This window comes from Rhyacophila brunnea, unplaced genomic scaffold (genome assembly GCF_057557595.1).
Source record: "Rhyacophila brunnea isolate RB1 unplaced genomic scaffold, BYU_Rbru_1.0 scaffold_17, whole genome shotgun sequence".
Classification (NCBI taxonomy): Eukaryota; Metazoa; Arthropoda; class Insecta; order Trichoptera; family Rhyacophilidae; genus Rhyacophila; species Rhyacophila brunnea.
This window is the reverse complement of record NW_028232827.1, coordinates 13,608,859-13,624,275: the sequence shown is the minus strand read 5'-3', so window position 1 is coordinate 13,624,275 and position 15,417 is coordinate 13,608,859. Positions and strand designations below refer to the sequence as shown.

The 15,417-nt window shown below is 30.3% G+C and overlaps 1 protein-coding gene across 1 annotated transcript in view; it reads right to left on the bottom strand.

Moving 5' to 3' along the window:
* LOC147073712 (putative inorganic phosphate cotransporter) overlaps nucleotides 1-11,528 on the bottom strand; it is a 48,867-nt gene extending 37,339 nt beyond the window's left edge. The window contains exon 1 of the mRNA XM_085944325.1: nucleotides 10,823-11,528. Coding sequence (XP_085800451.1) covers nucleotides 10,823-10,880 — 58 coding nt within the window. The 5' untranslated portion in view covers nucleotides 10,881-11,528. The remainder of the gene's footprint in view (nucleotides 1-10,822) is intronic.
* Between the last annotated feature and the right edge of the window lie 3,889 nt (nucleotides 11,529-15,417).

Here is a 15,417-nt window from a genome sequence, read left to right as displayed (position 1 = left end):
TTTTTGTGTAACCTATAAAATCTACTTGTAATTTATTTTGATAAGTCCTCCAAACAACTATAAAGAAATATTTCAAGTAAGTACATACCTATTGATACTAAAATAGTTTTGGAGTACATATTATGTTTATTATAAATTAAATAAAATAACTATTTTCATATAATCAGCTAAAGAATTGCGTTTCGACTTAAAAATCTTAATTTAGTTGACAGTGATGAATATAGTATATTATTGTTTAATAAATGATAAGCTTGCAAATTTAATTTGAAATGCCCATGAACCACTAAGCAACTATGTAATCATTCAACAACGCTAGTGCTGGGAATCAGCACGTTCTCATAAATATGCAAGAACCGGTGTTTAAAATTTCCAAAGTTGACTGTATCAGTGTTTATTCCTGTCAAACTCTGTATTGTTTTCTTATAAAAAGGATCACCCACACCAATGTGAAACTTTCATGAAAACTCGCATATTTTCTTGACGATAAGTTTATAAAACAAAAATTATTAATCATACAGTAAATACTCATAACATGAATGCAGACATGTTATCTTAATTCAATTGTTAAATTTGGAGGTTTTAAATCTTATCTTAAAATGAAACAACGATTTTTGATGACTACGACAATCTCATTTTTGCGTACTGTCAGAATCATTGAAAGTGATAAAAGTGCATTTTCAAATGGTATTTGGCCTACAACTGCATATAATAATATGCAGTCATCATATACATTAAATTTTATGATTGTTTGAACCATTTCTATCAAATTAATCGCCTTTATCATCATTTTTAACTTGGAACGCCTTGTAAAAATGCAGTCGACTATGTGGAAATTTTGCAACGTTTTTTTTTGCGCAACAAATTCGCACGCTCAATGCAAGACTGTCGCGAAAGTTGGATCTTATAAATCCGCCACTATCATAGGGGCGATGCGAAACATTAGCAGGTGGTGCAAATAATTCGCACGGGTTGTGTGGAGAACTTTAATGAAACATTTTTCTGAAGGCTCAGTTTACAGAAAAAATATCGGTAACTGTCATCAAATGGACAATACTGACGTACAAAAATGACTTCATGGTCTAGTAGAAAAAATGAAAATAAAATATTATTTTTTTAAGAAAAAGCGAGCCAGTTGTTAACAACTCGTACTTTAAAATCTGACCACACAATATAGATCATTTGTAAATAATTGACCTCTGTAAATAATTTGACAAATTAATTATTTGCTTTCAAAAGGGCATTTAACTAGACTAATTTCTATCTTGAGCCTTAAAGTAATTAAATGAGTAATATAATTATTCTATTTTTTAATATTTTAACGATGTCAACACTGTGTATTCGTGAGTAATTTTTAACTAATTTATTTGTTTGAAGAGAGATTATCACGATAAGCGAGCTCGCATACCTATACAACCTCAACTCAACTGCAACTAGTCAATTAATCTATACACGAAATTAGTTGACATAAATAACTTATTCAATTATTTTTAAAGCTGTGTCGTTCTACTACGGATATTTATTTAGTGAATAATTGTATACTGTCAAATAAAATATTATAACATGTAAAAGTCAATTTTAAATATTATCAATACATACTTACAGTAAAAACTAAACGATGATGCGGTTCGTCGATTGTATATGTACGTATACGTACGAATACGCGGTCATCGGCTGCCAGGCATTTATCACGGCTCCCCATACGCACGCACACTATCGACCGACCGCATTATTGTTTCGTTTTTACTGTACAAAATATTATTTTAAATACTAAAAAGAACATATTTTTTTCAATTCAAATATAAACGTACATTAAAAAAAACTATTATAAAATGTTAAATGAAACTAAAATTATGGTTCTATTATCATAAATACTCTCGTTTTTTAAAAAGCTTTAAAATATAGGTAGGTATGGAAAAAAGGTATATATTTTTGTTATGTAAAATGTGCACATGTGTTTTGTTTTTTAATAATGATATTTTTTATATACTACTATTTTATATACCGATGAATTTTAACATTTTCTGACTGTTTGCGAGATCGATTTAAACTATAAAATGTCTATACGATATTGCATCGATTATCTGTGTGCAAACTACCTGATCCGGTGTCACTTCTATAATATCAAGTCTTTTATATAACCACGGTCGTTTTTGGAACTAAAACCCTCACCCGCATGGAATTTTATTAACATTAAAATGCACCTTTGCAGAAGCAGACGAAGAGCATTGTTTCGAATGTAGAAGTATTGTAAGGAGGATAAACAGAAAAGAAAGATGGCACTCAATAGTGGCAGAGATAGAGTATCTGCTATGACAAATCAAGACATAAAGATCACTTGACATAACGTCAGTGTCAGCGCATGCAGCGCTGTGACGTAATAGACTTGATATAGAGGTCGATCTATAGTTACTATTAATATGCAATAATTAGAAAGTATATAAACTATACATACAATGGTTGATTGGTCTACTTATTCTTGTTCTATTTTTTTCTAACCTAATATTTTTCAAAAAACTTGTTTTTAATTATACTGATATACATAATTTATTTTATGTAGTACGTATTGCACAATGAAGAATAAAGAAGATATTGTGCAATCAAGCTTGTAATAGTTTGTGAAACTGGTCCTTAATGATCTTGTCAAAAACTATCATTTACCACTAGTAATAACAACACGTTGCGCAAACAGATATAAAACAATTATTATATTATTAAACTAGAAAATAATTACCGACAGAATAATTTTATTGAAAAAAGATATTTTATAATAAGTATAGGAAATACATGTTTAAAAATACGTTCTAAAAATGAAAAGTCATTCTGAAGTACCTACCTATGTAGTTATTAGAATTTTGTTAAATTATTTTTATTTGAAACAAATCATCTTAAGACAGACGGAGTATTCTATAATGCCCTCTGCCGTGCTGTTTAACTGCTTGATATATTTTAATAATTAATACTAATACATAATGGTCGATCTGTAACGTGTCATCTTATAATGCCAGGGGCCTCGGGTTAGAATTGCGGGTCTGGAAAATTCACGTGTTGTTTTTTCAATATGTGTTTAGATCAAGAGTATAGACCCAATAGGCGGAGCAAGTTGTTATAATCCATTTATCGTGAAAACAAAAATCTGTTAAATAGAACAGGCCCAACTGGCCCTTTCAGTATCGAAAATCATGATTTCATGCAAACATATTGAATACACAAGATATAAGAATACCTACATAATTTGGAATAACCTCAAAAAAATATATAAGTAGGTACTAGAAAAATTTTAGAAAAAAAATATTCGGTGCAATAATTATTATATTATTTTTAAATACTTACGTACTTAAGTATATTTCAGAAATTGTTCTTTGGTGTTAATATTAATATTTTTGAAGACGTTAAATATATTAAATATCTTTTTTTTTTTTTTTTTTGATTATCTACTCATATAATATTAACTATTTTCATATTATATTGGGTGTTTTAGTATTCAATGCATGTGTAGCCAGCTCAACGTCGTGAGTGTGGATGATCAAACCTCGAAGAATGCATCATTTAGCTGACCAGAAAGATACTTAAATACGCAAAAACCACGACTAGATCACCATACTTGCAAGTGCAGGTAGACATTCGAAATAAAAAAGGAGTGTAGTGTACAAAAATTAAATTGAGGTGTATTGGTCAGGCTATTGCTTATAGTGCCATACTATACTTTACAAAATTGAAAGTATTGAAAATAATGCAACCAATTCATTGAAATAATAATAAAAATCAAAATAAAATGATAACACTAAGATTACAAGGTCTCAAATAAAGGAACTCTGTTGACATTGAAAATTTCTTGATTAAAATCGATAGTAATACAACTACTGATAACGATTTCTCGAGCACGTTTGAGGTTATTAATTGAAAATAATGCCTTGATCCAAAGCATCTTATTGACCTTTGAGTTAATTGACAAAATCACTGTTTTTATTCAATAAAAATAATTATATTGGTTAACTTTAAACTATAACGAATAAAGCTTTGTCGTCATTCACCATATTACACCGGACGACGCCAGTTCAGTTTCTGAACGATGAGAAAGTAAATGCAAGGTGATGGTCACATTGAGTCTTATGTATCGAATCGTGAAGATAATAATCGATGTAATTGATTTGTTTCTAATACTTATATTGAATCGGTTTCAACAGAAGTAGCGAAGGGTGGAGGTAGGCTGTTAAGATCCGACATGAATCGTGCATGCTATACTTTGCCAGTCAAACGTATTTGTTTTAAATGCACTATGCTTACAATGTATGAATAGTGTTTGTTATTTTTAAAATTCAATTAAGCCCTACCTAATCCAAGCCATAGTAAACAATTATCAAGAGTATTAGTGGATAAATAACACGGTCAAATAGTGTGTAGAGGTAATTTTTGAACATAATATAGATTTATAATGGTTCTCGAATAGTATAAGTAGTCGATTTTGGTAATGTATATGCACGCGATATTCTACGTACACTGGTAGGTTCGGATTTAATGAGTAACTCATCGTCCAGCGTAATACGACCTTCAGAGAAAACTGATTATCAATGTAGCTACATGTTACTATTTATGTTAAAATAAAATCGATGACGATACAAATGATAATATGTTTTAATAAGATTAGTAAAAAGTGACTACGTGTGGTCGAGTTGCAATCTCCAATATTGAGCACATCGGTTCATAAATAAACAATAATAAATTGTGTCATCAGCTGTCAAAAGGCCGATGGAGATAAAATACCAGCATAGTTTTATGTTTACAATTTACATGACCTTAGCTTCAAAGCAGAAAACAAATGTTTTGATCAAAAACGTTGGGAACAGATCAAAAGAAACAATAGTTATAAATAATTTTAATAAATAATAATATAACATAATAATTGTTTAAATGTTTTGTGCAATAGCACATGTCCTGTTCCAGATTTCCCTCTGATTAGCGACGGGAAAAACATCGAGTTCAGCTTCGAAAACCTAGGAGTACGCATCAAGGGAGATGGTACAACATTCAACTCGATGCGGAGTGTCCGGGACTCACGACTGTATTTGGTCAAAATCAAATTCCGCCTATTCTACGCTTGCATTCTGACGGTGTTGCTTTACGGTAGCGATAAATAACACCATACGGAGGTTCAGAGCAACCGTATACTGAGCTTATAAAACAGATGTTTGCGATGGATACTGGGTGTGCGGGTGGTATGACTTTAAGAGTAACGAGGAGATACAAAAACGCACCAAGCAGCCTTTCATCGCGCCGGGAGTGAAGAGGTGACGTTTGACCTGGCTCGGCCTTGTGCTGTGTATGCCAGAAGATAACCTCAACCTGGGTTGCCTATTCTTCAAGCCAAACGGATTCTGGCGTCCTGGAAGGCCGCTAATAATGCACTTAGGGTTTTGCTACTTCTATTAATATATACATCTTATAATATCTCGTATGAAATGGAAAATATACATAATGTTTAATTGGCCCGAATCTATTGTTTTAATGTCATTATATATGTAGTCAAATAAAGGTTTATTTTTGTCGCCAATCCGGTATTATTTATCATTTCATTGACTTGGGGGAGTCGGCAAAAACCGGTAATTAGATAGATAAATAAGTAAACAACTTCACACGTAGTTCGTATTTTGACCTGTATAATTTAAATCATTGATATTTTTTTAATTATGTGGTTTTTCAAGTTCAAGAGTAGTTAGTTTCTACATAATATAAAATTACGTAAATACTTGGCGTGCTACAATATATTTTTTGTGTAAAAACGATTTTACGCAATACTTATATTATTCATAAGTCGAAAGAAATTTAATTTATAAATCAATTCAGAAATCTGGTTTATTTTTGAGTCGTATAAAACTGTAGTAAACTTAACAATCCCGTTACCGTATGTCACATTAGGCTACCCAACTTATTAAACAGTACATATTTTAGTTAATAATATTAACTAAATATTATCATCTTCATATTTTGCCTATTCCTAGAATCCTCAATTACATCTTATTAAAATGTTATTATTTTCAAAATCGATAGCATATTATAATTAACAGATATCCGTCAAATTTCATTTACCTGTAATAAATTATTATAAATGCAAATTGCAAACAGAGCACCGCATTTCATTACGAACAAAAGAGGTATATCTGAAAGTATATTATGCGACAAATAGAGGCATACTCAATTGTGAGAAAGAGATCTGAAAGTAATAGTGAGATCAAGATAATATATTAATATAAATATAGTGTATTATGACTTGTTGGCTGTATGTATAGAAATACTCGTATTAGGCTTTGATGCCTATTTATCATTTTATAGATTAAATAAATAAGGATGATGAAACCTAATTAGACTTGTCTATGTTGCCAAAATAGGTATTTTATTTTTATCTACTTACTGTAATATTGTCAATCTCATACGCTAGGCTAACCCAAGGTGACATCACGGGAACGGACGGAATTTATTAGTATCGTAAAGGGAAGGTTAATTCAACTAAAACTATTGTAGGTATATTATATCAGTAATATTAGTAGATTAGGCTTTTAACATGATCTTTTGTAAATTACTTAATTATTGGCTAATTTTTATTAAACTACAATTATTATTGTTAATATTAATTTACATAATACTAATTATATTTCAATTGAAGTGTTTGTGATTTCAGAATATTTTCCTTTCGTAAACTTTTTGATTATTTCCATAACACGCAAGGACAAAATAGAGTTATTTATATACATATATATATCTTAATGATTGTCCGTTGTAACTTCTCAAGAACTAATTGACCAATTTAAGGTCGGATAGCAGTGGTGGTGTGGTGAGGTGAGGGTATAATACCTTGTGCTTACATCTCATTGTTGTTGGTCGTGCGGGCTCTCTCAAGCTCTCAGTTGAGTGTAATAGGTTTGCGCGTGTCCAAAGACACTGACTAGAGCCAACCATTGTATATCTCATTGATTTAAAAAAAATGTAAAGTAAGAACATTCATTCACCTTTCATGCGTTTGAGGTCTTGGGTTATCGTTAGTATTAAAATTCGGGTGATATCTAATAAAGTTTTGCTCGAGTAGGTATCTATCTTTTTTTTTTTTTTTTTTTAAATAAAGTAAAGTAAGTTTAAAGTAAGTTTTAGTAAAGTATGAAAAAACAAAAGAATATTTACTAAACATAATCATCGGCAGAATAGAATAACGTATGAAATTTAGCATGGTTTTTGATCGCCATTAGAACACTCAATGTTATTAAAATAGAAAGTACTTTTCGTAATTATAAGTACCTTTCAATCATTAATTGCATTATTGAAACTAAATTGATTTTGATGTTATCTAAATCAAATGACGGTTTGTACAAACGCGTCGACAATCACATGTTTTGGAATATTAATTGTTTGGAAATTCCATCCAATATAAACCATTATACATAATATTATTGAAGGTCGTTGAAATCAATCTTTTGATAATATGACTAAAAATCACATTAATAACGGTTATTACAATTAATCATTATCATGTCAATATGCAATTAATAATAATATAAACTATTTTAAAGTGAACTAAACTTGTCTTTCAAAGTTTTTAAAACATAAACATGGCGTACTAGTAAGTAATTAAGTTTTTATAGTTGATTCAAATTGATCAAATGTAAATAAGTAATATCACGTTAACAATGAAAAATACTTAATAATTTTATTTCTAAGATTAATTTTAAATATGTTTTGTATGGATGTAAATGGATGTATATGGATGTAAAAAAAATATGTTTCTAATATTATTATAATACTTAAACATATACGGATTTTTAATAAATATATCAAAAATGCCAAGCCAAACGAGTGTAAGTGACAATTTGAAAACTGAGAGTAAAGTTGTCAAAATGGATTTACTGGTTTCGTCTTGTATTTTTCACTGAACTCTGTTTTAAAAAAAAATACTTTTATACAAAAGTTTGGATGTTGCACTTTAGAAACCGCAAAAGATGACATTTTAAATAAACAGATTTCATAAATAATTAATTTTATTCGTACATATGGTGTAGGTGTTTTATATTAATAAATATATCTATTGTTATAATAACCCAAAAATTAACGTTCGTTTGAATTTGATTTTCAGGAAATCCATGTAAAAATAAAATAGTTGTAGTTAAAAAATAATTTAATTAATTATTTTAGCATCGTACCTAATCTAGAAAGAAATATAATATAAGGTTGATGTTTTCTAATGGAAACGATTTGTATGTATGAAATATTGAACGTGGGTTGAATTGAAAAAAATATCTACTAACTGATACCTACTTTAAATTGAAAAGGGCTCAATGAACACTTTTAGTTTTTTTTACTACAATGAAACTATACTAAGAAAAATAGTTACATTTCTTAATATAGTAGCTTATTTCAAATAATAGGTGCTAATTATATTAATATCAGATCGTTTTGTCATCGATTAATTATTTTTTGTGTATCATACAATTACCTTTATATTACCTATATTGTTAAAAATAAATGTTTTGTCGCTCATATTAATATCAAATTAAAACCACAGTCATTTTTTTAATATTAAAAAATTGCGACATGACTGATTCACTATTATTATGATGAATCAATTGTAATTAAGTTAAAAATACGCAAATTACATAGTATAATTAACTATACAAATTGCACGGTATACTAACTTAACACAATATAATAATATGTGCATTGCCATTGACTTTGACCTAAGATGAGTGAGTCGCCCTTTGCGGTCTTATGATCAGGAAAACCCAAATTTGTTTGCAAAAACTAACCAATTGAAACCAGATATAAGTATGTCAGAAGTTCATATTCTTTGTGAGTTCAATACTAAAATTAATATTATATTATGGACTTCAGAAAATAAAGGTAATTTTATTTAATGCCAATGAATTATAATATAGTATTTCCTAAATTTGTTTATAAAAGTTATACAAGGTACCAGGTTAATTGATCAGTATCCAACCAACTTGAAGAATAATAATTATAATTTAATATGAGTGTTATGATTGATTCTTAAAATTATATTATATAGCCTCTAGATTACTAGATATATCTAAAGGTAGACGAAAGAACTATTTTTTTGATTAAAAAGAAAACTTCTGTAATATAATTAACACTGTAAATTGTCTACCGAAACAAAAATAAGGCATATATTTTCAAATAACCTACACATAGTAAACAATTCAATGTTTATTTTGTGGTTTGTATATTTCATTCGTAGGTGGTTGGTTTTTACGTTAGCTCAATTTCTTTTCTATTACATTGAATTTTCAAATAAAAACGTTGTTATTAGAAAATATACTAATTGTTGAAATATAAGCATAATTATAATTGATCGGTTTCTAGTTATTAAGTAAATTAAAAAATCGAATCCTCGTTTATCGAATGTTGAAAGTTATAGACAATTTGTCTGAAATTACATACATGTTATGTAATATGTTTGCATTTTTATTAGATTTTGATGATATGTGGTATATGACAATTAGTTTACTACGTCAAGTAAAAAGACAGTTTTTGGTTTTAGTGAAATGAAAACCCAAGTTTTAAACTACCCTTTCTCTTATAGTATATAAAATTATTGGATTATTTTTACATCATATCTAAATAAACACTATCTATTATATGAATATGTCAAAACAATCCAATAATTTTACATAACATAAGAAAAATGTGGTTCAAAACTTGCGTTTTCATTTAACTAACAAAAAAACACTGTCTTTTTACGTAACAATAAAATTATGTTTGCAATATTTTAAATACACTATGGAATAATTAATTTTTTGATAAATTTTCGAAAGTTATTTTATAGTAATATTATTTATTAACACTATTTATACTTAGTTACAATAAATATTGCAGTTATTTTATTAGTTATTGAAACACACATAGTAACGAGTTTTAAATACATAATATCTAATTAAATTATTTATATTAAAAAAAAAATACAATCCAATATTCTAAAACTGTAGCAAAAGCATTTTAACAAATGTAATATACTTTTTAGAATTCAGTCGGTATTCACTATATTAAGAACTTTACGATAAACTACAATACAAAGAGAATTTACTAAAAATGTTGATATCTTTTTCCAGGATGTCATTTCACGGTTTTTAGGTTTAACAAAATTTACATTATGTGATAAACGTATCGAATTAAAAATTAAAACGTAAATGCGAGCTCCATGTGAAAAATTGAAACACTATTTTTTTAAATTATTTTTTGCATTTGTAACAATATGAAAATGTATTTAAAATAATTCACTTGCACAACAATTAATTTACAGTATTAAAGTTGATTATACATTAGTGTACCATTATACTTTGTGGCATTGGTTTTTTGTACTTGTAGGTACTAATTTTAAAACTACACTACATTTAAATTAATATATATATATATATATATATATATATATATATATATATATATATATATATATATTAAAAATTAAATCAACGATTAAGATCAATTTTAACCTTAGAACTGGCATACAACTGGAATAATAACAGAATCATTATGTTATTATAGTAATAATAATATGTATTATATACATTTAAAAACAACATAACTAATAATCTATACGATACTTAGTTGCTATCTTTCTTAACTGTCCACAAAAGCATGTAATAATCAAACAAAGAATAAAACTTAATAGTTAATAATTTAACTGTACCTACCTTATATTATAAATATCATTTTACAGTCAGTTATTAATATTCCTTTGTAAGTATAGAATAATTGTAGAGACTCTCAACAGGTTTACTTTGTTTAAACAGTTTGCGATTAAAAAGTGCAAGTGTAAAATTATTACCTGGTATAGACGTTCCCACGGCATTGTACTCGCAGTCAGCTTTCCTAGCGTGATGCATCTTTAGACTTATCCTATTATTTATTAGTATTAAATATTTATTTTATATCGCGTGACGATAATCAATCAAATTGTAGTCTTATTATTAATGTATTTTTATAAGGTACACTTGTTACGTCGTTATTATTTTCTTAAAAATTAATAGGATTCTGGTTTCAATCACTTTTGGTATAATAATTCTTCGGCAGATTTTCTTCACCTCAAGTGGCAAGTATTCAACAAAAAACTATCCCCTATCGAGCGAAGTAATTCTTTCCGAATTGAAATCACAAAATTCTTTTGTTTTAACTATTTCAGACACGCTTTCGACGCGTCCTCGTTTAGACCGACGACAGTAGCAGCAGAAAAACGATAAAGTATTCACAAAACATTTGCGAATGCAATCATTAATTTCACAGACATCAAAAAATTATTACATAAATCAAGCAAAGAACTTTATTTATTTAACCCCTGCTTTTTTAGAGCAGTAGGGTGACTTTTGACAGACCAAAACAAACTTTTGTTTTACTTGTAAGCACCACTGTAGTTAAAAAAAATACTTTACAAGTGTTGGCTTGTTTGTTAATTTTGTGTTTATTTTTGGTTTATCGTCCAGGATTATTTTAAGTCACCGGCTATGCACAGGGGTATTCCGACGTGTTATGAGAGAGGCGTGCAATCGACTGACACCATCCGCGGTGCACAGGTATTGATATAAGCGACGTTGGACCTGAGGTGGACCGGTTCTGCAGCGGCGGTAAAGGCGCTCGACGTCTACTGGCCGGAAAATCTTTGATAAGAGTTAATACCCCGCGAATGATTCACACTAGACTCTTTGGACACTGCAAACTAAAAATAGAATGGTTTTTTCCGCCGTGCGTTATATTGGATTGATGGATTGGCTCTTGCGGTGGATTATTGCATAGTTGTTTGGGGGTTTCTTTCCGGAGGTGTTTTTATTTTAACGGGTTATTTCGATGTAGGTTTCAGTTACAACACTAAACTTGTGTAATATATTAGTAGTAGATTGTATAATAAATAAAAAGTATACTTTAATAATAAATTATTTAAGGCCATGCATTAGTTAAGGCACGGTCTAAAAAGATCGTCGCTAGGCGATGCGCGGATTGCGGGTGGCGGGTGAAAATGACGCCTGTCAAACGAAATATTAATTGTCATATAAATCCAACATACGTCCATTTTATGTTCTGTTTATTGTTCTATTAGTAACAATAATAATATATTCATTGACATGTTTTCTTTTTAAAGTAAATGGGTAACGTTTTTAGTCATCTTTACACGATTTTAGAATTAATTGACCCGTCGCCATCACGCAGCAAAGTGACGTGTTCCCGGGTCAACATTCTCTCAGTGAATGGCAGCGAGTCCAAAATTTCGTCGCGCGTACAGTTGAAAATTATTTGGCGTTTCACTGATGCGTCACCTTAAGAGCGAAATGATACTAGTGGTATTTTTCGTCCGTCCCCAAGATTTCGAGGTATTTGGAGCCCTTGTTTGTAGTGTGTGTGTCGTGCAGGCATGGCCGCCACAAGGGTGGCTGATAGGGGCTAGCCTGGGGCCCGAGGTTAGATGGGGCCCAGTGTGACGGGTCGAACAGATAAGTGAGATAAACACACATCACAAGTTTTCATGAACAGTAAAAAAATGTCGCCTGCGGTGCTATTTTATTTCAAGAGGAGTATTTGTATCATACAATTTTTGATTATTGATTAGTATCGATACTCGACAACTCCATAATTCAAGTGGATATGTTGATTAACATAAAAAATCGCTAAAATACATTGAATGCTCTTAATTTTACCTAGAACACCTTTTGGAAAACGCTAATATAGACCGTCATACTGCCTATAACCTTAATGATAGGTAGGGGGCCCGCTTCAGGATGTGGCAGGGCACCTTGCAAGTATCGCTAGTATCCTTCCACTGTTTGTTTTGGTGGGGTGATCCTTGGAGACATTTGGACCACAGGGACCCCCGCTTTAAATACCACGGCTGAGATCAGTCGTTGCTTGACTGATAAAACAGATGAGTCACATTCAACTGAGTACCTGCAAATAAGCATAGAAATCCAAAGCTGCCTAGTCGCGGTTTTAGTTAGGTACTCTTAACGTATCCACCAGACTAGAGGAGATATTTTATATACATGGGGAGAAATGGGATATTATTTATTTTATCTATATTTCCCACATCTCATTTTATATAATTTCCTCACTGTAATTTTATTTATAAATGTTAGGTATAGATTAATTTCACACGTATTTATCTACGAAATATAAAGTGTCTGTGTTTTTATTGAAAATAATAAATAAAATTTTGATGAAGTTTTAATGTTATTTATATTTAATTAGTCACAATATGTACCGAACTGAATTATAAATATCTTTTTAATGTTTTCATATGTATATTTTAATTAAGATTTAGATTAATTACATTCCTAATTTAAATAATACCAAATAAAAAATGAGTGATCTTTTCTCTTTGCTATAAATAGATTGATGTTTAAACTAAAACAATTTGGTTTAACCAAGTTTTTGTTTCTTGAGTATATAAAAAACCTGAACATTATATTTAATCTGATATGCCATTATGACGTCTGCTATATAAATTCGTGATCTCGCGTTGTGAATAGACAAGTATGTGCTCGAGGAAAAACGTGGGTTCAATTATTAAAACAAATAGACTCACCTTTTCAAACGTAGACTTTTAGTCATCATAATTACGAAAAAGAGGAAAACTATTCCTTTTCTTCTTCTTCTTCGTTGAATCATGTCTTAAATAGTTACAAAGTACTAGTCCAGAAATAAGCAAAGGCCACGCCATGTTGTCCAGCTTATAACGGGTGTGTCTAACTTCAGATAAGCTGTGATTCTCTATCCAGCATTTAAACTAGCAGTGTCCTACATTCCACAGCACCCTCACATTATCATTCCTTAACTTGAAGAGACTAATGTCATTAAGGCTATACCTCAGCTGAGGCATGGTCTAAAAAGATTGTGACTAGGCGGTGCGAGGATTGTGCAAATGACGCGAGCCGAACGAAATATAATTTGTCATAAAAATTCAACATGCGTCCTTTTAATGTTATATTTATTATTATATTCGTAATATTAATAGTATGTTCATTGACATGTTTTCTTTTTAAAGTACATGCGGAACGTTTTTTAGTCATCTTTGCACGATTTAAGAATATATTCCACACATATATAATGAGCTGAGTAAACGTTGTATTAGAATTTTAAGAATTTAAAAAACAACGTTCACCTAAACTCGTCCTCACGTAGGTAAAAAATATCAATAAACGAAACGATTTGGTTGAACATGGCTACTTCTTGGCAGTTCCCTCATGGCTGAGGATCGTGACCACCTTGAAATTGAGCTACCAAAACTTCCCATCCCTCTCAATCTTCTGCTTCTCTCAGGGCAGAGTGAATGCTGCCCTCAGTCAGCTCAATCACTACTTCGCCTTCCCTGGAGGCTACCCAAAATCACCAGTCTCTCTAGGTTACCCGACCCGCGCCAAACAAAGTACATAAAAAACTACAGAATGCATCTCAGATGTATTGTTGTGAGCCGTTCCTTTGTCTGCAGGACTATTTCCCTCCCAATTGGCATCATGAATAGCAGGTTAGTTTTACACTGTATGAGGGAATGAGTGAAATTGATGTATTGGAGGGTTAATATATTATATTCAGATGGTTGCGTTTGGATGTGTGATGTGATATTATATGGGTCTCTATTAAGAAAACACGCGTGGGTATTTATATCGTTTTATATTTTGTATAAAGCAAAGTTATTACACTAGTGATATTACATGGCCGGAGATCATGAAAGTATATTAATCTATGATTTACACGTACAGATTTATAATGATGCTTTTAACTTGGATATTTTAAGGAAAGAACGATCATCTCGTAACGTCTAAATTTATGAAGCTCTCTTTGACAACTGTATCGTTTTTGTCTATGCTCTGAAAATGAGCGTAGTAGAGTTGGGTAAAACCTCTACAGATGTTGATAAAGTAATACATTTCACATTTAAAAATAAAGTCAAAATCAAAATATTCTTTTGGTTTTCCGGAAATTTAGTGATATTAGTCGTATCTCTCTTTTCTTTACATTGGAATGCATGATATATTTTATAATGTGTATATTATAATAAAAGCATATTAATTTTTCTGACGCTTGACTTGATTTTTAGAGTCTAGGATTCACGCCCACGGCATAAGTTAACCGAAAAACACTAAGAAAATTAAGTTAATATTTAGAAATGTCGAGTAAACCACAAAACTTGGCTGACATGTTAAATTAAGATTGTGAGTAATGAATTTATTTAGATAAACCGCAATTATTCGTTCACGATGACACATCTCACTTCCTAAATAGTATTTTATTATAATAATAAATGTTCATGATCATTAACCTTCATACTTATCAGCTGGGGTCAATACTCTGCTGGATGAAGGCCTCCCCTAGCTCCCTATACTCTTCTTGGTATCTAGTTCTTCGCTGATATGTACATCAACCGAAGTTTATGAGTTA